Source organism: Arachis hypogaea, chromosome 9 (assembly GCF_003086295.3).
Source record: "Arachis hypogaea cultivar Tifrunner chromosome 9, arahy.Tifrunner.gnm2.J5K5, whole genome shotgun sequence".
Lineage (NCBI taxonomy): Eukaryota > Viridiplantae > Streptophyta > Magnoliopsida > Fabales > Fabaceae > Arachis > Arachis hypogaea.
In genome coordinates, this window is record NC_092044.1 from 100,102,092 (window position 1) to 100,127,020 (window position 24,929).

At 34.0% G+C, this 24,929-nt stretch overlaps 2 protein-coding genes across 2 annotated transcripts; both read left to right on the forward strand.

Annotated features, from left to right (window-relative positions):
* The first annotated feature begins 687 nt into the window (after positions 1-687).
* On the forward strand, positions 688-3,506 carry LOC112711309 (phospholipase A1-IIdelta). The gene is made up of 2 exons (XM_025763934.3): positions 688-1,784; positions 2,549-3,506. Exons 1-2 carry the CDS (start codon positions 1,285-1,287, stop codon positions 3,303-3,305), a joined length of 1,257 nt encoding a protein of 418 aa, XP_025619719.1. The 5' UTR covers positions 688-1,284; the 3' UTR covers positions 3,306-3,506.
* A 14,703-nt stretch (positions 3,507-18,209) lies between these two features.
* LOC112711310 (RNA polymerase sigma factor sigB) lies at positions 18,210-22,977 on the forward strand. Its single transcript, XM_025763935.3, has 6 exons — positions 18,210-19,102; positions 20,374-20,976; positions 21,488-21,718; positions 21,824-21,964; positions 22,103-22,303; positions 22,405-22,977. Exons 1-6 carry the CDS (start codon positions 18,554-18,556, stop codon positions 22,687-22,689), a joined length of 2,010 nt encoding a protein of 669 aa, XP_025619720.1. The 5' UTR covers positions 18,210-18,553; the 3' UTR covers positions 22,690-22,977.
* The last annotated feature ends 1,952 nt before the right edge of the window (positions 22,978-24,929 follow it).

Genomic DNA, 24,929 nt, shown 5'->3' on the forward strand with positions numbered 1-24,929 from the left:
CATTTTAATTTTTTTTGACAAAAATACCTCACCACTACCAATACAATTACCAACACCAACACCAGCACTAACACCAACACCAACACCAACACCACAACCACAACCACAACCACCACCACCAAACAGAAACAGAAACAACACCAACTAGAAACATAAAGAACACCAAACAGAAACAAGAAAGCAGAGGCGAGGCAGAGGCGGCGAGGCAGAGGCGGCAAGGCGGCGGCAGTGGCTCGCGTCTCCTCTCTCCCTCCCGATCTCCAATGGCGACGGGACCACCACGGCGAGCTTCGCCGCCGTCGTCCCCCTCCCCCTTTCCCCTTCCCCCTCCTCCTCCCCCTCTCCCCTTCCCCCGTCCCCCAACCCCCACCCCGCATCCTTTCCCCCGTCCCCCGTCCCCCTTCCCCCTTCCCCGCCGCCGTCCCCCTCCCCCCTTTCCCCTTCCCCCCATCCCGAACCCACGTCCCCTTTATTTTCTTTTTCTTCTTCTCTGGCTTCTTCCACTTCCCCTCCTCCCTCTCTTCGCTATCGACGCCGTCTCCCCTCCCCCCTTCCCCCTTTCCCTTCCCTCCCCGTTCGAATACCCTTTTCTCCCTCTCTCCACACGTTTTTTTTTGTTTTTTTTTTATTTTATAATTTTTTATAGGAATAGTTTAGGAATAAATTAAAAAATTTTATTAGAAATGATGATTTTAAATTTAAATACGACTTTAAGGATGATTTTAAATCAAAATATACATCAAAGACGGTTTTGATTTCGACCCTCAACGTGAGGGACCAAAACAATACTTATCCCTAAAATTAACTACTCAAATTATTATGTAGTATGGTTAAAATTTGTTAAAGGATAAAACATTAAATCTAATTTATTTTTTTATAAAATTTAAAAAAATATAAATTCATAATTTTTAAATAAATATAAAAAAATTATATTATTTGAGTTATAATCATTTCCACCTTAAATCTAATCCTTATGGAGTATTATTTTGATTCTTTAATCGAAAGATTTATAACCACTTATGTCACTAACGAAGTAACGATCCTTTCTCTATGTATTATTACCCTCGTTACTCTTGAAAATTTAAAAGTGAAAAAAGAAAAGCTACTTTAAGAAAGCACCCCTTTAATAATTTAACAAGCCACCATATCTGACTGAAATCAAAGTCTTACCCCACATAAACATGACATTCGTCCCTTTCTCTTCCCACCACACATTCTCCCACTCCCCACCCAAACAAAAGCTACTACACACACTCACTCTCACCCTCCCTCCTCTCACTACCAATGGCAGATTCCACAACAACCCCCACATGGCACCAACTCTTGGGAAGCAACAACTGGGAGAATCTCCTTGACCCCCTCCACCCTAACCTCCTCAACCTAATCCTCCGCTGCGGCGACTTCATCCAAGCCACCTATGACGCCTTCAACAACGACAAAAACTCCCCCTACTGCGGCTCCAGCCGTTACGGGAAGCCCTCTTTCTTCAAGAAAGTCATGTTTGATGATCTCGAAAGTTACACTGTCGCGTGCTTTCTGTACGGCACCGCGCGCGTGTCCGTCCCCGAAGCGCTTCTTCTGCACTCCCTTTCACGTGAGGCGTGGGACCGCGAGTCCAACTGGATCGGGTACATAGCTGTGACGACTGATGAGGCCAGCAAGAAGTTGAACCGGCGTGAGATCTATGTTGTGTGGCGCGGCACCACCCGGGACTTTGAGTGGATTGATGTGTTTGGAGCTGCTCCTGAATCTGCAACCGGCTTGTTGAATGCTAAGAGTTTAAGGTATTTATTATATTTTTGCATATATGATATGTAAAGAATAATATTATTTTACACTAAACACAGTAGTATTATTTTTATATTAGCCTTATTATTTTCAAACTCGCTCATTTTTTATTTATCATATATTCTTTTTTGTTTTTAAATGTAAAAAACGTGGATACCAATTTTAATATGTAAATAACACAAACGCACATATCATACTATTAATGGCTTATTTAGTATATATCCTTTGATTTAGGTGTCGTATTCTAAATAAAAAAAATTGTTGAATAGATTAAATTCTACAAAAAAAAATTTAAAATTTGACATAAAAGTTAGATATTGACAAATTTAGATTAAAGAGTCTGATAAATACAAAACTGTATTCATCAGAGTTTTAATTTTAATAAAAATTAAAAATATAAAATAAAATTAATTTATTATTATTTTTGATAAAAAATAATATAAAAAAGTATAAAAAATAACGTTTTTTTTATGAATAACGGAAATAATAAATTAAAAACAAAGTAAACTTTAATTTTAAAAATTAAATTTTAAATTAATTAAGTTTGTTTATATTTAGTGAACTTGGGATATAAACCATCCTTCACATTGTTTATAGTCTACCTAGCGGAATTGAAAAATATATATGAAACATCCCAGTTGCAAGCACATAAATAATTGAACTTAACTTTAATTTATTTTATTTAATTTAATTCCCATGTGTATCAATTCGATCAATCTAATCAATAACCGAAGAAAGTCTTGCAAATTAATTAATGCAGAAACTTGGACAAAGCCAAAGACGGAGACAGCAGCAGCAGCGACAGTGACCAAGACGACGACGTCCCCAAAGTAATGAAGGGTTGGCTAACAATCTACACCTCCGAAGATCCAAAATCTCCATTCACAAAACTAAGCGCAAGGACACAAGTCTTAACCAAAGTGAACGCCTTGTTGAAACTCTACAAAGACGAGAACCCAAGCGTGGTCCTGGTAGGGCACAGCCTAGGTGCATCCTTATCCATCGTGAGCGCTTTCGACCTCGTTGAAAACGGCATCACCGACGTCCCCATCGCCGCTTTCGTCTTTGGTTCACCCCAAATTGGGAACAAGGCATTCAACGAGAGAGTGAAGAGTTTCAATAACTTGAAGGTTCTTCACGTGAGAAACGTGATTGACGTAATTCCTCATTATCCAGGGAGGCTGCTAGGGTACGAATATACCGGCGTGGAGCTCGAGATCGATACGCGAAAATCGCCGAATCTGAAGGACTCGAAGAACCCTAGCGACTGGCATAACCTGCAGGCAATGCTGCATGTGGTGGCGGGGTGGAATGGGAAGCATGGTGAGTTTAAGTTGAGAGTGAAGAGAAGCTTGGCTCTTGTGAACAAGTCTTGTGAGTTCTTGAAGGATGAGTACCGCGTGCCTGGGTTATGGTGGGTTGAGAAGAATAAAGGGATGGTGAAAAGGGACGATGGTGAGTGGGTCTTGGATGCCCCAGAAGAGGAGGACATACCTGTGCCTGAAGATTATGATTGAATGCGAAAAACAAAGAGATAAAAAAAACTTAAGTGTCTATACTAATTTTGTTTTGTAAATGAGCACTTGTGAGTGTGAAAATAATGAAAGAATATGTATGTGTTGATTTAGTAAATACAAACGAGGAGTGTTACGATTGACGAACAATTTTTATAATTTGTAATTATTAAATAATCATCAATAATAATTTTAATGATATAAGATTGGTGTAAGATTTTATACAATAATTTAGTTTTTTAGATTTTTTCAATACAAATAATAATATGCTGAATGTCAGAGGAAAACATTTTGATTGAAAACAAAATAGAAAATTAATTAGTGTTAATTTAAATATAAAAAGTAGACAATAAAAATAATGAACAATGTAAAAAATAACTCAAATATTGCAAGACAAAAAAAAATACACAGAATAAATCATAATCCAAAATGACAAAACATTTCTCTTAATATATATGCCTACAAATAGTTTTTCTTTAACTATTTTTTCATAAGCAACTACTGTTTGTGTAATCAAAATCACAAAATAAATTATAATCCAAAATGTGATAACATTATTAGTTGTCGGTCGTGGTATGTTACTTCAAAAACTGTGTCACAAAATAGTTAACAACCGAATTAGATATAATCCCTCTTTGAATGAATTATATTAATTTGACTAACAATATTTCGAAAAATGAACTGTTTCATATGTTTAACTGGATAGGAACGATAAATATTTATTTGATACGTAAGGAGAAGTATAGTCGAATTTATCTATTTACTTTCATCAGGTATACTATAAAAGGAAAGGCATTAAAGACTATTAAAAAAATAAATGGAATGCGATTAAAGAACAAAAAGATCTTTGTGGGTGAGATTAAGTATAGGAGAAGGATTGATGTTTGAAAAAAAATCACTACGCAATGTCAGGGAGTCTCCCGATGAAAAACAAGAAAAAATTAAAGAAAAGGATATTGAGGTGAACGAGAAAGAGAGAGTTGTCTTGGAACACCATAAAAATGAAAATTAGAAATTCAGAGGAAACCGTTGGAGTTGGGATGGAATGCGGTGGTAATGATGTCACAGGGCTACGGGAGGCAGAGCATGACAAGGATAGAAAGGTATTTGCTGTTGAGGATTTGGATGAGTGACAAGAGAAAATTTTGAAAACGTGAACCGATAATTCTTTGGTGTATCCGGCAGTTATGGTGAGTGCAAAATCTATGGGATCTTAAACAATCAGTAACGAAGCAATCTCTGAAAGAACGGAGGCTTGGAAATACGGGGATAAATGGAAAGAAGGGGGTTGATATGGTGTTGAACAAAAGTTCAGTTGGGGCTGGGTTGAAGCATATAAGGCTCAATATGTTAGTAGGGTGTGGCGGCGAAGTGGCTGTGTGGTGCGACGGAGAGTACATCATTGTCATTGTGTATTTTAAAAGGGCCTCCTTGCTGGCTGCTGTGGGCGACGATGAAGAGAGGGGCGTGGCTGGTCATGGAGTTCACGAAGGGGTTGATGCCACGGTGAACAGCGCCGACGAGGTAGATAATGTCCGCGCTGAACTTGATGGCGAAGTGTAGTTAATGAGATCCACGCTAGTTTGGACGAGAGTGGTAAGCAGCATGTGGGCATATGTTTGATAAGGGGTGATGTAGTGCAAGATTCAGATTTAGATGATGAGAATACAGTGGTGCAGGAAACTAGGTTGGATGATGAAGGGGCTCTAAGGAACTTGGAAGATTCGGAGGACTCAGAGTAGGATGCAGACGGTGAAACTAATCAAGATAAACACGGAGGAAGTTGGGATAAAGATATGGCTGAAAATAAGATTGCTTGGGATCTGGCGGTCGAATCAGAAGCTGTTTTATATGAAGAGGATGAGGACATTATGGCTATTCTCCAAGCTCAGAATGAAGTATTCGCACAAAAAAAGGCAAGCAAAACAGAAAGAGAAAGCAAGAAGGTGCCGCCCAAAAAACTGAAATAAGGTGTGTAATAAAGTTTTTAAATGATTTTAGTTCGTGAAATACGAGGGATTTAGAGGGTGTTGGAAAGTGAAAAATGGTAAAAAAATTTAAGCGTAAAAATAATGTGAATATGTTAGGATTGATAGAGACAAAGAAGAAGGTGATTTCTAAGTTTGATATAGTGCAATTTTAGGGTAATGATGTGGTGAGTTTGGAATTTGAGCCCCGAAAGGTGCTTCTGGAGGTTTATTAATAATATGGGATGTTATGATGTTTAGGTTGAGTAATTGTTATAAAGGGGAGAGATGGTTGTGTATAGAGGAGAAATTGACAAACAATAATTTTTATTTGTATTGTGTGCTTGGTGTATGGTGCACATACAAGGAAAGAGAAGTTTGCTATGTGGGAAGAGTTGAGTTTTTTTATCGGAAATATGTCAGGTTCCTCTTTGTTACATGGGTGTCTTCAATGAGGTTGTACAGTTAGAATAAAGAAAAGGCGCTAGTGTGTTAATAACATTATTGAACTGGTGGATATAGAGTTGAATGACTGTAAGTTTACGTGGTTTTGGAGGCCAATCGTGCAGTCAATTAATAGAATATTGGTAAATTTGGTTTCATTTTTATCATTTGGAGCACTTGGTTGAAAAGGAATGATAGAATTTTCAGGAATCAAGAATCAGGTGTTGCAGGAGTAACTAACAAGTCGATTAAGAGTTACAAAGAGTGGAGTGATATTTGATCTTTTAGGTTGTTGATGGCTTTTGTTAAAGATGATTAAAAATTAGTTTATTTTATCTATTTAGTACTTTTTTGTTAAAATGTTGATGCTCCACTTTGTTGTGTTGAGCTTTTTATTTCAAAAAAAAATATTAATTTGACTAATTAGCGTGGATATGGTGGTCCTAATAACATGCTGTGCTATGGATAGGGTGTTCTATTTTGTAACTCGTCAATCAACTTTTTTCCCTTCAATTTTTCATTTTATCTTGCTTGAATCTTGTTGAGTTTAAAAAATTTTTATTATTTATTGTAATGTCAAATATTTAATTAATTGATTGAGGCCATTAATTTTAATTTGTGATTTAATTGAATGTATTGTAAAGTTTCAAGACCATTAATGTTTTTAATGCTGATTTGGTTATCTTTAAAAAGTATCAATTATCATGAGTAAAATATGAGAATAATATGAAAGAGATTGTTGCTGTCAATAAAAAAACATCATAACAATTATGAGAATTGATTGAAAAGCAATGGATAGTGAGCATCACAAATTAAAATTTGATATAAGAAGATGAGCTTTTAAGGAAAGTAACGAGAAAATTAAAAAAATCATACCATGCACGATGAGTGTCATTCCTTTTTATTTTGATCTCAATTTGAGATATTTTTTAGTCTTTCTAGTAAATAAAAAAAGGCTTATAATTCGATGAGAGATTATTTAAAAAAGCTTACGAGTGAAAAGGGATAAATTAGAAAGAAAAATCTAAAATAATTTTCAGATTAAGTTTGAGTTGTTGTCATTAATTTTTATTTGGTCTTAGCGCTTGTTTGAAACTTAGAATTGTAGCTTTGTTTATCTTGGCGTAGAATCAATTTGATTTGTTTGTCTTGGTATTAGAATTAGTGTTTCTATATTTGTAATTTTAAAATTGATATAGTGAAATTTCATTATTATTGTGCTGGAGACTCGATATAGATTTCATTACACTTTGAGGTTGAATCCAAATTCTAAAAACCAGTTCGAATAGGTCGGTCGAATCAGTCAAACCGTAGACCGGTGTAAAATACGGTTCGAACAGAAGTCAAAACAAAAAATTTGAGAAATCGAAATTAGACCGTCAAACGTTGATCAATCCAAACTGGGACCTAGTCGGTTTTTTGAATTTTTTCATAAACGGCACCGTATGGAACCAAGGAACCCTAACCTAACCATTACCCATCCACAATGGCAAAGCCAAAATGCGCAGCTCCTAGCACTCCCCTCCACCTCGAGCTTCTCTTTCCTCTCATCACCGTCAAGCTCCTCCCTCACTCCCTCATTTTCGTCTAGCCACTAGCATGCTACTACTGCCGTCGCAACTTCGAGCTTCGAAGCCAAGGTCGTAACTTCCTTCCCTTCTATCGTACAACCACTGTGTGAGCTTTGAAACCACTGTTGCCAATCTTGCTTTCTGTTTCCATTGTGCAGCCATTATTCTGTCGGCACCAGTTCTGTTCCACTGCGTTTGCCACTGTCTTGTCAGTCACTGTCCCCGCCAGTTCTGTTTTGTTCTAACTTCTAGTCCGAGGTATTAATTTTTTTTGTAACAATAATTGTTGAATAATTATTGTTATTTAATTGTGAACCTTATTGTTGTTATTGGGTTGAATAATTGTTGAATAATTTTGAAATAATTTTAACTGTTAAGATTACTGGGTTGGAATGGGTTACTGTGATATTGTAATTGGATTGTATTGTTATTGGATTGCTGATAATTTTTAGAATTCTGATCTGAAGGTATTTTTTTTAGGATTCTTAATTTGTGGTTTACTAATATTCTGATCTTAATTTCTGATTGTCAATGATATTCTTGAATTTTGATTCTGATATTCTATGATTCTATTGTCTTTAATTTTATTTTGATTCTATTTTAGTATTATGTAATTTGACTTTGTCAATTTTTTTTATTTTGATTCAATGCAATATTTTTGTTTTTCCTTAATATTAGTGTTTTTGTTGTCTATAGTGAATTTGAAATGTAGCGGATTTTATCAATACGACCATCCTATTAAATAAGGGCTTGTGAGTTTATGTTAGTTTTGTAAAAGGACTTATTTGGTTTATGTTTCTTTTGTTAAAATTTTTATGTTTTTGAAAAATTTTTTTATAAAGATTTTATCATAATATATGTTACAGCTTATAAATGAAAACCAAATAAGCTTTAACTCTATTGCATGCTTATTTTTTATTGAAGTGCTTGCTTATGTATTCTTATGACTAAGTGAACTTATACCAAGACAAATTGAAATGTTTGCTTGATTTAATGTAAGTTATGTGCTTTTTTTTCTCTTTCAGAAAATTTCACTCTCTTCTCTTGATAAACGTTAAAAGACACTTCCTCCCATTTATTTATAAAATATACATTTCTCTTTTATAACTTTTAGAAAAGCTCATTTTTAATCCATTTTAAATTTTCTGTTAACTAATGTTAACTTTATCTATTTTTAAAGAAAAAATTATTTTTTACAAAAATACCCTTTAGCAAAAATTTTATCTTTTTTCATTAAATTTTGCTTACTAAAATACTTTTTAATAAAATATTTTTTTATTGATTAAATTGTATTTTTACTAAAATATTTTTCAAAAAATTTAATAATTAAATTATTTTTTAAAGATATTCATCAATAATTTTTTAATTATTAAATGATAATTTTACCAAAATTTTTGTTAACAATTATTTTTATATTTTACTATATTAATTTTTTGATATCAATATATATTATTTTAAAAATCTTAATAAGATTATTTTTTTGATATCAATATATATTAATTGTTATACATATTAACAGTAGTAAGATTTTTTTATTTAATATTAAAATAATATATATTGATATAAAAAAATTAATAGTAAAATATAAAAATATTTGTTAACAAAAATTTTGATAAAATCATAATTTAATAATTAAAAAATTATTAAAAGGTATCTAAAAAAATAATTTAATTATTAAATTGTTTAAAAATATTTTGGTAAAAATACAATTTAATCAATAAAAAATAATTTATTAAAGAGTATTTTAGTAAACAAAATTTAATGACAAAAAAGTAAAACTTTTGTTAAAGGGTATTTTTGTAAAAAATAATTTATTTTTTCTTGAAAAATGGATAAAGTTAACATTAGTTAACACACAAAATTTAAAATGGATTAAAAAAGAGGTCTTTAAAAGCTATAAAGGAGGAGAGTGTCATTTTAGCATTTCTCAGGAGAGGAGAGTGAAATTTTTTTTTTAATAATGTGTTTAATGTGTGGGTTTGAAGAGAATTTTTAATGCAAGAATTCCAGTTTGTATTAACGTTGTCCTACCCTTTAGTTATTTTGTGCATACGTTTCGAATTGAGTTTTTCTTGTATGTTCAATAAACCAAGTTATATAATTTGTAAGAGAATGCAAACAATGAATTTAGTTATCACTAACATTTTGTTAATAGTAAATTATAATGATATTTTTAATGTGTTTATTTATATTTTATTTATTATTTTATTATAAAACGGTTATTTCGGTTGAACTACGGTCGAATCAATCGAACCAGTAAACCAGTAGCTAAAGCGGTTTGATAATCAATTTGATTTTTAAAACCTTGGGTTGAACCAAGATACATGATAGTGTCATTTTCTCTACTTTTTCATCTTGAATCTTCTGCTGTTGCAAGAGACAAAATAGAAAAATCTCCTACTTGCTTAGTAACGCGCTTTAATTTGAAAAAAAGTGCCTTGTTTCAAACTCCCAATTTCTCAAGGTCTATAAAACCTACAATTGGCACCAGAGTTTGAGCTCTAGGAGTCAAACTTAACCACTTGGAAAAAAGATCCATGATGGCAAATTAAGCCTCTTTTAACCTAACCGAAAGACAATCTTACTACCGTCCAATATATTTCAATAGAACTAACTATTCCTACTGGTAAGAGAAAATGAAGATCTTTATTCAAGCAATAAATTATAATCTTTGAAAGATCATTATGAATAGACTTGTTCCAACAAAGCTAACATTCGAAAGACAGATCGTTTCGATGAAAGATAGAGAATGGACAGAAGATGAGAAGAAAAATATGGAATCAAATGCCAAAGTAATGAATATGATGCATTGTTCCATAAGTTTTAAAGAATGAAAAATAGTCTCCCAATGTAAAGTAGCTAAGAAAATATGGGAAAGTTTCAAGTAACTCATGAAGGAATAAACCAGATGAGAGAAATCAGAACTGATATGCTAATAAAAGATTATGAATTATTTTTTATGAAGGAAGAAGAGTCCATAGGTGATATGTTTGAGAGATTCTCAATCATTATCGATAGTCTCAATGCATTAGGAAAATAATTCACGGAAAAAAAACTGGTCAAAAAAATTTTGAGAAGTCTCACCAAGTAATGAAAGACAAAAGCTACTACTATATAAGAAGAAAATAATCTTAACAAAATCACTTATTCTGAGTTAAGAGGGAAGCTACTAGCATATAAGATTACTCATTAGAGGACAGAAAATAAAAAGAAAACATTGCTTTGAAATCAAAGATTAAAGCCAAATTTGATGATGAATTTTTCAGTGACGACTAGTTCATATTCTTTACAAAGAGGCTGAGAAAGGATCCTGAGACATAAAGTCAGAAAACAGGTTCTTCATCATTCAAAGAGGACAAGAAGAAAGACAATAAGCTGAACTATCACTATTGCAAACAACCACGATATTTCAAATTCGAATGTCCATTGTTGAAAAGAAAAGAAGAAACTAACAAAGGAAAAAGAAGAAAGTTTTGATGGTCTCTTGAGAAGATTTAGAAAATGACTCATCTGAAGATGATGAGGAAGAACAAAAGGTACACATCTATCTTATGGCTAAGGACAGAGAACCTATTGAAGAGGTAAATTATTCTAACTATACTACTCAAGAGTTATATGATATAATTGATGATTTATCTCATAACACTAGTAAGCTCTTATCTAAATACATTAAGTATAAAAAAGAAACTGAAGGATTGAAATATGAAATGTCTTTTTTACAAGCAAAATTAGAATGCATATGACAATACCTCTGTAGTCAATTTGAAAAATAAAAATGTTGTTTTGAAAAAGAAAAATGATGCTTTGAAGACTAAAATTGAGAGTCTGAAAGAAAAAGTATCTACATCTAATCTTGTTGATGGTATTGATAAAAATGAAAAACTGAATGGAATCATTAAGTTTTTGAACAATAATTTATTTTGTCCAAGAATCTAATAACTTGGATAAAATATTAGCTAATCAAAGATGTATTTTACAAAGAACTGGTTTACTATAATTTTTAAAAATTATTCTCATGAAGCTTCTACTTCATATTATCAAAGCAAAAAATTATCTTTCAATTTTACAAATTCAACAAGGAAAAATGTTTGTTATAGATATAATGGACTTGGATACACTCATAAGCAATGCTTCATTTCATTAAAGAAATATGGTGATAAAGTATAACTATTTTGGTGGATTATAATAATGACTTTGGACATCTAAGAAAAATTTACATTAAAGGATCTAAATTAATTTGGATATTTAAAGTTTCTTAACATTTATGTAGGTTTGACTAGCATCCAAAAGAAAAAATGACATGTGGTACATGGACAGTGAATGCTCACAACACATGACAGAAAACTCTACATTCTTCATCAAGTTTAATGAATATGATAGTGGTTTCATTACTTTTGGTGATGATGGCAAGGGTATGATAATTGGCATCGAAAAAATTATTCACTACGAGAAAAATGATGAGTACCGTCGGATTTACCGTTAGATTTAGCATCGAATGTTAGCGGTGAGTTTTCTATCGGATTGATTGTCGGATTTGGCAATAAATTTATCACCCTAAAATATTACCGTCGGAACAACATTTTCGACAATAATGTCCACGATAATATTTGGAGAGAAAAAAAGAAATTTTTGGAACGCCACTACAGTTGAATTTACCAGCAGGATGATCTGACAGTAACAATATTTAGTGAAATGCTGAGTTTTAGGCACACAGAAAATGTTACTGTCAAATAAATCCGATGGTAACTCCGACGGTAATAATTCCCTAAATGAAAATGCGAATGTCGTGTCCTCCATTTCAAATTTCACACTCTCTCTCTTCATCTCCAACGTCTCTCTCTCATCACTGCCACCACCTCAGTTTTCTGCCCCCTTCCATCACCGTTGAGAGTACCACTGTCGCCACCCCTCTCCGACGTCGTCATCCCTTTACGGATACCGCTCTTTCTTCTCCTTCTTCCCCAGTCTCTCTCTCTCTCTCTCTCTCTCTCTCTCTCTCTCTCTCTCTCTCTCTCTCTCTCTCTCTCTCCTTCGCCGTCACCACCATCTGTTGTCACCACCATCCACCGCCACAACAATTTCGGCAACCACCCCTGCAACATCCATGTGTTCCCTTATTTCTTGCCCTGTTTTTATTACACGTTCTTGAACAACTCTTTTATAATTATTTTAATTGTAGTTTAGTGTAGTTTGGGTTTGAGTAGAATTTCAATATTAATTATGAATCAGTTTCGAAGTTAGTTCAGCATAGTTTTCTACTTTTAATGGATTTAGGTTGATTAAGTTAGGTTAGATTCAATACATTAGGTTTGGAATAGTTGAAGTGTTTGGAATTGTTTAATTGTATTAATTACTGCATTGATGACTGTTTTGCTGAGAAATTATTGCTAAAATTGTTAGATAATTTTTTAATTTTAGTTTAATTTGGTTTAGATTTGAGTAGAATTAGAATTTTAATTTTAAATCAATTTCAAAGTTAAATAAGTTTAGTTTTCTACTATTAGTGTATTTAGGTTGATTCAGTTATGTTTTATTTAATACATTAGATTTTGAATGTTTGAAGTATTTGGAATTGTCTAATTGTGTTAATTGCTGCATTGATAACTGTTTTTTAGAGAAAATGTTGCTGATATTGTTACATAATTTTTTAATTTTAGTTTAATATAGTTTAGGATTAAGTAGAATTGGAATTTTACTTTTAAATCAATTTTAAAGTTAGATCAGTTTATGTTTCTAATCTTAATGTATTTGGATTGATTAAGTTTTGTTTGACTCACCACATTAGATTTTGAACGCTTGAAGAGTTTGGAATTGTCTAATTGTATTAATTACTACATTGATGACTGTTTTGCTGAGAAATTATTGCTGAGATTATTTGATAATTTGATATATGCAGACATGACGACAGGAAGAGGTGTTGCGGATCGAGGTAGAGGGAGGGTTTCGTTCGGTACTCCCAGGACTTCGGGATCCTCTCCTTCTACTCTAACCACCCCAATCACACCATAGGTTGTAGGTTTAGCAGACCAGCCATTCATCATGGTCCTTAACCCCAACTACATGCCTCCTTTCACAGCGAGGATGCCACTTCCTACCGCTCAGCAGCCCGCATCCACGGCAACTTAGCCTCCAGCGACGGATGCCACCATGGCCTCGGAGTCTAGCCACGGAAGTGAGGCAGCAACTGACGCCCCTCCACTACCTCTCATCGTACGGTTGCGCATTTGGCCTGTTGGCAAAATGGGGTAAGTATCACATTCAATGCTCACGTTTTCCTGTTTATGGTTATCGCTGAAAGTGCCTAAATTATTTCTAGTTTAGCTGATTCAGGTTAGAATGCTGGTTATTGTTTCCAGCTTTAATGATTATGGTTCTTGTTATTGCTGAATGTTCTTGAAAGCTGATTTTTGTTTGGTAGATTTAGGTTGATTTTGAATGTTGGCTGATGATTTCTAGTTTTACTGATTATGATTTTTGTTATTGTTGAAAGTTCCTAAAAATTGATTCCTGTTTAGTGAATTGAGGTTGGTTTGGAAAGCTAGTGAATAATTTCTAGTTTTACTGATTACGATTCCAGTTTTTACTGAAAGTTTCTGAAAATTTATTCTTATTTAGTGGATTTAGGTTGATTCTTTTTTGTGGGTTGTTGTTAGGTTTTTTCCGAACCCCACCACGTGTACTCAGGAGATGACTAATATCATCAAACTGAAGTACGACTAGCCCTAACCCAACTACACGAAGATTTCCTCTGAGACCAGGAAGCACTGGTTTAAGAAATGGACGGTAATTACTTTCATTTTTTCTCTTTCAAACCATTTTAGCTAGTTTATATCCTCTATCTTGCTTAACTAATATTAACGTTTCTTTATTGCAGCTGCACTTAATTTCGGATGCTGAGCACGACCTGGCCATCTAGAAGATATTCGACCATCGAATGGGTTAGCGGCTCCAGTAGATGCTGGATGATGTTCGTCATGAGCAGGACCGGCAGACGGGATGGCTCTGGCCGGAGGTAAAGAAGGCCCTGTTAGTTCATCAGGAGACCGATGCAGGGTTCAGGCATCAACGTCTCACCAACAGAGCTAACAGGGCATCGGCTAGATCGTCCAAGTATACCAGCGGCTTGGCGACCTTCATGAAGACCAAATCCAAGCTATTATGAAGTTCCTTTAATTTTGTTAATAACTTACTCATATTCTTTTTGCATATCATTACTAGGCATTCTAATAATTTTGTATTTCGATACAACTTGTGTAGTCAAAATCGTTGGACCGCGAGACCACATTGACAAAGACGTTCAAGTACACCCACACATTGAAGAAGAACAAAGCAAGATTTGCTGATTAGCAGTCTCACGACCATTATGTGAGTAAACATACATCTGATTATCTTCTGCTATAAAATTATTAGAAATTAACCTTATATCTGTCTTGCTAATCACAATATTTATTAATTGAACAAGAGTCCTACACATAGAGACTAGAGGCCGCGATTTAGTAGTCTCAGCAAAGTGTCTTGCCAATTGATTTTCTGAGCTGGTTATCCATCGCAAAATCCAACAGTAATTACCGTTGACGTAAAATATTTGACGATAAATATTTACCAGCGAGGGTTATACCGTCCGATTGTTTTCGATAGAAAATCCGACAGTGAATTGATTACCATCGGATTTATTTGACAAATCCGACGATAAATCCAATGGTACTCAGCGTTTTTCTTGTAGTGAGTAAAGATTTCACTACTTTTATAGACAATGTTCTTTTAGTTGATAGTTTAAAATATAATTTAATTAGTATTAGTCAACTATGTTGAAGGTTTTATAGGTCTTGAGAAAGGGAGAGTTTGAATCAATGTGCTCTTTTAAAACTTGAAACGTGTAATAGAATAAGTATGAGATTTTTTTGGTTTTCTACTCTTTGAGGTGCTTGAAAACTGATTCTTCCTCTTATAGCAAAAGTCTAGCTTTCTTAGCCGTTGCATCCACTCTTTCTTTTTATTGACATGATACTTTCTTTTTCTATAGGCATCAACAAATCTTTCTATATTCTCTTCATATCTTATTCTTAATAGTTGGTTATTTTTAAATATAATCACACTAGTCGTTGCTGTCCATGATTGCTCCTTTTCTATTTGGCAACAACAAATCTTCTTTATATCTTACTTTTGATGGTTGATTTTTTCTAAATATAATCAAATAAGCATTAATATCATCAATGGTCCTAAAATTTTATGGCACTTTCAATCAATTCAAAAATTAAAATCAATGTTCAATCAATCAACCAAATGTTTGTTGATTGTTTGTTGAATTGACTCCGACTTAGATGTGTCAGTTTGCTTTGACTCGTTTCGACTTATAATGTCATTTTGTATGGAGTGGTTCTGGCTTATAATTGTCGATTTGTTTGAAATGATTTTGACTTATAGGTGTCAATTCGTTTGGAGTGATTCAGATTTATAATTGCTAATTTGTTTCAAAATAATTCTGACTTATAGATGTCGATCTGTTTGGAGTGATTCGAACTTATAGTTGCTGAATTGTTTGAAATGAATCCGACTTATAACTGCCGGTTTGTTGGATTGATACCAATTTCTAACTGTCGGTTTATTTTTGTATGCCAACATTAATATTGGTTTGTTGTAGTTCCTGTTAGATAAGAGTTCTATTAGCTTTCAATAATTGATATAACAATAATAGAATAGAAGATTATTAGTCGTGGTCTCATGGAGATTATAAAATCTAAAAAGATAATGATTGGTAGAGCATATATAATTGTTCTCGAACTAATTGATAACTGAGTTTGTTCTCAAATTGATAGAAAGCTGAGTTGATAAATTTTAAAGTTGAATGATTGTATCAAAGTATCACTTGTGTGAGTTGTACTTGAACTTGAGTATCCGATCTTTATAGTTTGGTTATTAAGGATAATAGAATATGATAAATAACTTGGTATCTTGTGCGTTTGAAAATCAGAGTATAGTTCGGTTTTGATTTGATCGTACTTATAGATCAATTAGGAATAGTGATAAATGAGATTAATAGAAAAATTGAAAATAAAAGAGTAAAGATATTTTGTTAATGAAAGAAGAAAACATCACCGTGTTTCGACTTGTGAGCTTAGCTAAAATGCACCTTTAAGCCAATCTTATACATTGATTTTGGAGTTGAGCTCTGTTAGAAGGTTCAAATTGTTCGAGTTATAGTCCGCATGGTTGTACTATTGTTGGAGTTGTTTTTGGTGAGTTTGTTTATAGCACTGCCTGACTTTCTTCTGGTCGGCATGACTGTATTATTCAGTATACAAAACTTAGTGTAGAAATGTACAGTACAAACAATGGTACCATATATACTTAAAGAAAGTCTATCAAAAATGAAACATAGACTGGCAATTTACGAAGAAATATAGCGTGCCCAAGGTTGATATATAAAATGGTAAGATACATAAAAGTGAAGCGGTTCAAATATATAGAGTAGTGTATACCTTATAATAGGTTATGTCGTATTGAAAATTAAAGTAAAAGAATTATATAAGTAGATTAGGTTATGCGTATGCATTGTGTTACCATGGTATAATGCCTTATCAATTTGATGTGTTGTGATCATTCGCCTTTCGATTGTTTTCCGAGGTAATTTCGAATTTTTCTTTTTATACAGAGGATTACAAACACACGTTTTGAATTCGTCGGTTGAAGTTAAAGTTGAATTTTATTATTCCGAGAACAAATAATTGATGAGAATGAGGACCAAGACCTGTGAATAAAACAGCATGGGCTAACACTGAGCAGTCAAAAGGCGATTGAAAAGGAAAATAGTAATTATAGCAATAATAATGTAAATGACGAGAGAAGTTCATTATAAATTGGTTCATATATGATTCGAGTCTTGGTTATATGTCAAAAATAATAAAATCAATTTATTTGATCAAATGCTTGCATAATTGTGCTAATTTAGAATTTCTAATCAAAACATGGGAACTAAAAATGCCTTATATGTAGCTAAAATTGTGTATCATTAGATAATATTACCAGAGAATTTAGCAGAATTTATTTTCTTTGTTGATAGGTTTGGAGTGACTATTACTACGGTCATTATTCCCGATGTGTGGTCATCATCGTTACTAGAACTTCTCTAGTCTTCCTCATCACCTTGTTTGTTTTGGTTCACAAATTCGGTTAACATTTAAATTTTTGCTTATCACTAATAGTTCGGTTATAATAGGAGGAGAATGTAAATTGTTTTGCTTTTTCGCCATTAGTTATAACCTACAAAACGGGGTAAATAATTGGAAAAAAAATAATAGTGGGTTAAGTAGACTCAGTCACACAATGGGTCCCACCCTTAGTAAGTCGGACTTGAGGTATAACTTATCTTGTTTAAGGATTGAGCTTGCTTTTGCCTGAGACGGATGAGGTATTAATTAGCTTCAAGGGAAATGGTGGTGACGGACACCTGTAAAGACACTCCGATACTCAAGTTAGTAAGAATAGAAGATGAGTATAATGCAATTCAGAGTGAATAGCGTACTTTTTACATAGTTAGAATTTGGTATTTATAGGTTATAATCCTCTGTAGAGAGATTAAGATATTTGCCCATTCTTTCAGTAACTACTTTAGTTTGTTTCTGAATAAGTTATTATCAGTGAAATTCTCTCTGACAAAAAATAAGTAACATTTGTTATTATATTTAAATTCCAATTTATAAACATAGTTAGACATTTATATTGGGTTATAACCATCAGATTAATTACCAATTTTACATTCTTATTATACCTATTTATATAGTAAATCAATTATTAGTAAAATTATCCTAATTGGACCTTAAACTTCTTTTCTACTCTTAACATTAACTTTCCGTTAACGATAACCTTGCCTTTAAGATTGTAAAAAAAATTATAAATCCTAATTACAATTAAAAAAAATATTTAAATTTAAAAATAATATTTTTTTATTTTATTTCTATTCTACTGCTACAAAAAACAAAATTACCCATAGAGTCCGTATAAATCTAAAACAAATAAAATATAATTGATGCATAAATCTAAAATTAGGCCTTAGTGTGTTAATCTAAAATTGGTCCAAAAGAGCTGTATTCTCAAAATTGGGCTTGAATTAAATGGATCACCTATCCTCTTCTTATTTTGGGCTTCAGAAATTAGGTTTCGGGCCAATGCAACACCAAACTCAATTGACCCAGCTCCTCTCTCCTTCCCTGGGAAGGAATCTCCAGCGACTCCTTCTCCTCCACTGTCCTACAGCTGCTGCCCTCCACCCATGTCCAAGCCTTGCTGCCCTAGGATTGATATTGCCGTCCAAGACCAGCACGCCCCTAACCCTGCGTGCCGCGGCCGCTTTTCGGGCATACCCGTCACAGATCCGAGTCCACTGTCACGGTCCCAAGGAAATACGGCGGCCATTAGTGGTGCTGGCTTCGCCATGATTGAAGGAACTCGACGGCACAGACCCCTTCCTTTTACCGTCGCTGCTCTGTCTTCCATTGTCGCTGCTCCGTCAACCCGGAACTTCGCGAGCATTTGCTCTCCCTTCGCGGAGGCGCCGTCCTTGGCGCCGCCTCCTCTGTTTAGCTCTGCAGCGTCGTCGGCGCCGGGAAAGACCACCGCGTGCGAGTTCAGATGCGGTGGCTTTAGTGGTGGTCGCGTCGCCTTCACCTCTGCCGGTTCTTGGTTTGCGTCCTCCACCTTCTCCATCGCGACGGCGCCGTCTTCGGTGCCGCTTCTGGCAGTGAGTTTACCGTCTCCCTTGCCCAGAGTGGTGCCATTCACTGCTCGTCCATCAACATCGTCACTGTCAATCGCAATCGCGGTAGATAATGCCATATATTCTTCTGAATCTTCTACTTGTTGAATTGCTTGTGTTGTCATATCCTGAATTGTGATGGATGATGCTGAAACTGGACCTTGAAATTTTGATTGAATTTCTGGATCTGAGATTTGAAATTCTGCTTGAGCTGTTGATTCTATGGATGACTTTTTTTGGATCTGGATATGGTGTTGATATGGTAATTTTGGCTTTGAAATTTCTGGAAAAGGATTTTTCCATCTTTCTTCATAAAATTTTGCTAAATAAAATGCATCCAAAGAGATTTAGGATCGTCAAATATAATTTCTATATGGATATGTGTTTAATCCATTGAGAAAATTCTTCAATATTTCCGTGTCGTTAAATATAAGATGAAAAGGCAGTAGAATGCTCAACTACACTTCCAATTTGTTCCATTGGAGGTGAGATCACCATACCACCATGAAAATGGAGAATGGTGGCCAATGAAAGCACCAAATGTTAGGGATAAGAATCTAAGAGATAGGTAGAGAATAGAAAATTTCCCAATTAAGGGCCAATGGAGAGAAGAGAGAGTAGAGAGAATCCCAATTAGGGCCAAAGAAGAAAGGAATCAATCACTGAAATCATTCATTGCTAGTTACATTCTTATTATACCTATTTATAGTAAATCAATTACTAGTAAAACTATCCTAATTGGGTCTTAGGCCTCTTTTTTACTCATAACATACTGCTATCCTTCCACAATCATTTTTCCCCCAATCTAATATCAATTCGATTTCACCATTCTTGGCTCCGCATTCCACTTGTTTGTATTGTTACATTTGTATATTTGGATTGAGTGATGTCAGTATTGCCCTTGGCGGTGCTTTATTATTGTTATTATTATTATTATTTACTCATTCATGGACAGGGAGCTTACTTATTCCTGTTCAGGTCTGCATTAAGCCTGCCATTTTGACAAAGTTCATCAACATTTATCACCATTTTTTATGTTATTATAATCCAACTGTTGATGAGGCTTGACATAGTTTGTAACATTGAACTGGGTGTAGACAATTTTCATTCCATTTTGTGTGCTTCTTGTTACAAGTTGTTGTAAAGGAAATAGTTAAGATAGGAGGGGGAAGGAAAAACAAATTTCATTGTTTACCCATTTTTTTTTATTATTTCTTTTTCACAAAATTCATATTATAGGAACTTAAAATAGAAGCCAAACAGGCCATCATAATTCGAAAATAGGTTTAGTTATATTGAACTCACCCAGAGACTAATTTATTTATGCCTATAATCAGGCGAAGTTTAAATCAACCTTATCTGCAGAATCACTTCTTACTAGTGAAGAGGCTGTAATAGCTGCTGCTGCTTATGAAGCTGTTGCTCTTGCTAAAGCTGCTGTGAAGGTTGCAAAGGATGCAGCCCTGCTAGTTAAAAAGAAACCCTTGGCAGAACCAGCATTTAGATCGCATGTATCTTCCAAATCTGATAATTTACTTCTGACGTGGGTTCAACGTATGGAAACAGGAGATGACATAGCTAGACGGCCCATTGACTCTGGAGCACAAACAGTGGAAGATGTAAACATAGTGGATAGTGATGAGGAGTCAGATAATGTGGAGCCTACCTATGAGGAACTTGAGCGTCTGCAGGAACAGCTTTCAGATAGTATAGCCGTAAGATCCAGGCGCCAAATAGAAAGAAAAGCTAGAAGAGAGAGGGTGGCAGAGAAGACTCCCACAAATATTGTTTCTTTTAAGTCTGGTTCCCCCAGCAGGAGAAAGCGTGTTCCCGTTCAAGAAGTAGACTATTCCGATCCACTTCGTTACCTGAGAACAACAACCAGCACTACTAGGCTTCTTACATCAACTGAAGAAGTTCAACTGTCTGAAGGAATTCAGGTGAGAATCTCATGTTAGTGGTTATGCACTATTTTTATACTACACTCGCGTGGCAACCATGGTTTCATGCATTTTATTTTAATATGCTCCAAATATGTTATATAGTCTCCATAAAATGCATGCTGATTTTATGATTCATCAATAAATTTTATGCCAATTTTAAGATATATCAAGTTATGCAAGTCTCATCCGTTAGGTTTGCGGCTGCTCACTTAATCTTACTTCCTGTTTAGCTGACCATTTTTTTTTGTTTTAAGAATCATCAGTCAGAAAAGGAATGCAATATTACAATGAAATTAGAAAGAATCTACTTATGCAGATTATTATCAAAGAATTTATATTTTAGGAGATTTTAATCCTTTAAGTTATAAAATTGCCGTCGAGTACCCCCCCAAACAAGAAAAAAACAAAGAATAACTGTCTTCAAAGTTTCTTTCTGATAATGCAGTGAAGTTTATAATACTCTTGTTGTCGCCTAAATTATCTGGGCCCTACTGCCAATATGATTCAGGACCTACTAAAGCTTGAAAAGCTCCGGGAGGAAGTTGCAGAAAGATGTGGTGGGCAACCCACATTTGCTCAATGGGCTGCAGTAGCTGGAGTAGATCAGAAGACCCTGAGGAAACGTCTAAATCATGGGAAATTTTGCAAAGACAAAATGATTAAAAGTAATATACGGCTTGTGATATCAATTGCTAAGAATTATCAAGGAGCTGGGATGAACCTGGAGGATCTTGTCCAGGTATATTACCGATTCTACAGTTTTCAGTTAAATAAATTGTAGCTATGACGAACATGATGACCTTATTGTTTCAGTAATCAACTATATAATTCCCATTGATTACAGGAAGGATGCCGAGGCCTTGTGAGAGGTGCAGAGAAGTTTGACGCTTCCAAGGGTTTTAAGTTCTCCACATATGCTCATTGGTGGATTAAACAGGCAGTTCGAAAGTCGCTTTCTGACCAGTCAAGGACCATTCGCCTACCTGTGAGCACTATACTTATCTTTGGTTATCTTCTTTCTGACTATGTGTGTTACGGTGTTAGGGTGAAAAATACTGCGAAACTGAAATAGATCTAATGTCTATGATCGTCTGTATCATTGCATTGTTTTTTGTTTCGACAGTTCCACATGGTGGAGGCAACTTACAGAGTGAAAGAGGCAAGAAAACAATTTTTTAGTGAAAATGGAAGAAACCCCAATGATGAAGAAGTGGCTGCAGCAACTGGACTGTCAATGAAGAGGCTTGGTGCTGTACTCTTGACCCCAAAAGCTCCCAGATCTCTAGAGCAGAAGATTGGGATCAACCAGAATTTGAAGCCTTCGGTCTGTCCTAAACTTATTAAAATTTATTATGCTTGATGGAAAGGACTTGTCTATGTGAGTTCATTTTGCTGATATGATGACGGATTTGTGTTTTTGACCAGGAAGTGATCGCTCATCCCGATGCTGAAACAGCTGAGGAACAGCTCATCAAACAAATGATGAAGAAGGACCTCGAGATGGTGCTGGAAAGTCTCAATCCCAGAGAGCAACAGGTCATAAGATGGAGATTTGGTATGGATGATGGAAGGATGAAGACATTGCAAGAGATAGGGGAAATGATGGGCGTGAGTAGGGAGAGAGTTAGGCAAATTGAGTCTGTTGCTTTTAGGAAACTTAGGAACAAGAAGAGGACCAAGCATTTCCAGCAGTATTTGGTTTCATCATAATCCTACCAAATATAGAAAAAAAAAATGTATGTTCTCATTGTTACAGCGGAGACAGAGAGTTAGGCTTATTTGATGCTGGTGAGGGTGCGGTCCATTCTCCCTTTTGCATATTCGTTTGTATCATTGTATGTACGTTCTTCCTCCTTTTTATTTTCGTTTTCATCTTTTACCTTCTTCCTCTCCAAAATAGGAAACAGAACGTTATTGGTATACCACTCGGAAATGGATGTACACACAAGGGAATAACTGTGAATTTATTATTACTAGTCAACCATTTTTTTTATCAGACGTTGAAGTGAGCTCTCTGCCCCTTCATTTCCCCGACGAAGATAAATAGATAATTCCCCAGAAAACAATATCCTGTTAACCGTTTTTGTATAAATTATGCACAAATCACATTTGCGGATATGCTGCATGAATAATTTAACTACTTATACCACTATCGTTCGTAATAAATATATTTTGGAGTTGTATAGTCAGAATATTTCTAAAATTACTTTTAATTATATTTATTTGTATCAGTTGTGATCCATCACTTTATAACTCAGTCTTTATTGTGTATTATAAGCTATAATTCAGCCTTAATTATCATTCATTCTATAACCGACACCTTTATTACTGACTTAATGACTATTACTCTGATTTAATGATTAACGGCTATACCATCAACTCTATTCATCAACTCTATGCCTATAAAAGGCACCAATTTCTATATACACCGGATATTCTAGATATATTCTATATACATTCTATATTTATAGAATTATTCTTATACCTCTTAAACACTTACTGACTTGAGTGTCGGAGTGTCTTTTGCAGGTATCCACTCCCTTGTTTTCTCATTCCGGACGTATACCTCATCTTGACTGAGAGTTTACAAGTATTCACTGGCGGACGAGTTATACACCGGCCAACCTCTACAAGAATAATTGGCGCCGTCTGTGCGAACGAGTAAAATAATTTCCACTCTCCTCAGGTTCATAAAACTTGAATGACATTCAAATTTTTGAACAAATTTCAACAATCTTGTTTAAGATTTTATTTAATACCTTTTATCAAATTTTAATCTATCGTAACTTTTTATAAAGTATGTACTTTATACATTCAAATTGCTTCACTTTTACATATCATAATATTTCACATCTTATAATCGATCAATTAACCAATCTCAGAATAAACTCGACTTTCAATCAATTCGAGAACAAACTCGGTTTTCAATCAATCCGAGCACAAACTCACTTATCAATTTTGCTTTCTTTTTTCAAAGTTCTCAATTTACACAAGTAAAATTATAAATTTTATTCAACATACTTTTGCATTTATATTTTGTGTAACTAATATTTACTGATTTATTAGTTATATTCAAACTTCAATATATATTCTATACAATAATGACATGTAACAACCATGTCAATTGAATTTTTATTTCATTATGTACTATGTTCTTATTGCTTAGTAATTTCTTTTATACAATTAAATGATAGTAAGGATGAGTTCAAATTTTAAAATTGGATTCCATCCAAAATTAATTGTATATCAGTTGTATATAACTGTTATACTATTCATTTTATCCTATTAAATTTTATGTTACTATCTATATGATTAGTGTAGAAAGTTAAGCAAAAAATAATTACAAATCTGCAAATTTATTATTTTTGCACAAAAAATATACCTCATAGCTAAACAAAATTTATTATATCATTAAATGACTAATTATTTTATTGCTTTATTATCAAATTAAAGCATGTCCTACAAAACAAAATTCAGATATTCACAGGCATGTATGACATTCATATATGTCGTCTTCTTCTCTACAATTATCAACTTTTAAGGTATATTTTTCTACTTTGAACTCTTCTACTTTTACAATGTATATTATTCAATATATGTTGCGACTTTGTACATATTCATTTTCTCAATTTATCTTATTCATGTCATATGACCTTCACTATAAATTGTAAATATTCAATAACTAATTGCTTTGAGCGAGAAATTCATCAATAAGCTATTGTGGGCCGGAAAAATTCCCAAGACAATTAACCATTATATCCTCGGATCATACAATCAATTCCGTCAATGGATATCTATTTTTGAACTTTTCAATTCACATACAATCAAATGCTAAAATTGTTCTTAAGCGGAAAAGTATCCCTCACACAACTATCTTGATCGAATGACTCATCACTCAATTATTTTTTGAATAAGTGCCGATATAATAAATCGACTAAGCTTGGGGGCTC

What these genes read in the sequence shown, in the direction of transcription:
- LOC112711309 (XM_025763934.3), top strand. Translation starts at nt 1,285, where the DNA reads ATGGCAGATTCCACAACAACCCCCACATGGCACCAACTCTTGGGAAGC. An exon ending in TTGAATGCTAAGAGTTTAAG is followed by an intron (nt 1,785 to 2,548) that starts GTATTTATTATA and finishes TAATTAATGCAG; the next exon opens with AAACTTGGACAAAGCCAAAG.
- LOC112711310 (XM_025763935.3), top strand. Translation starts at nt 18,554, where the DNA reads ATGTCCAAGCCTTGCTGCCCTAGGATTGATATTGCCGTCCAAGACCAG. An exon ending in CAAGGACCATTCGCCTACCT is followed by an intron (nt 21,965 to 22,102) that starts GTGAGCACTATA and finishes TTGTTTCGACAG; the next exon opens with TTCCACATGGTGGAGGCAAC. An exon ending in ACCAGAATTTGAAGCCTTCG is followed by an intron (nt 22,304 to 22,404) that starts GTCTGTCCTAAA and finishes GTTTTTGACCAG; the next exon opens with GAAGTGATCGCTCATCCCGA.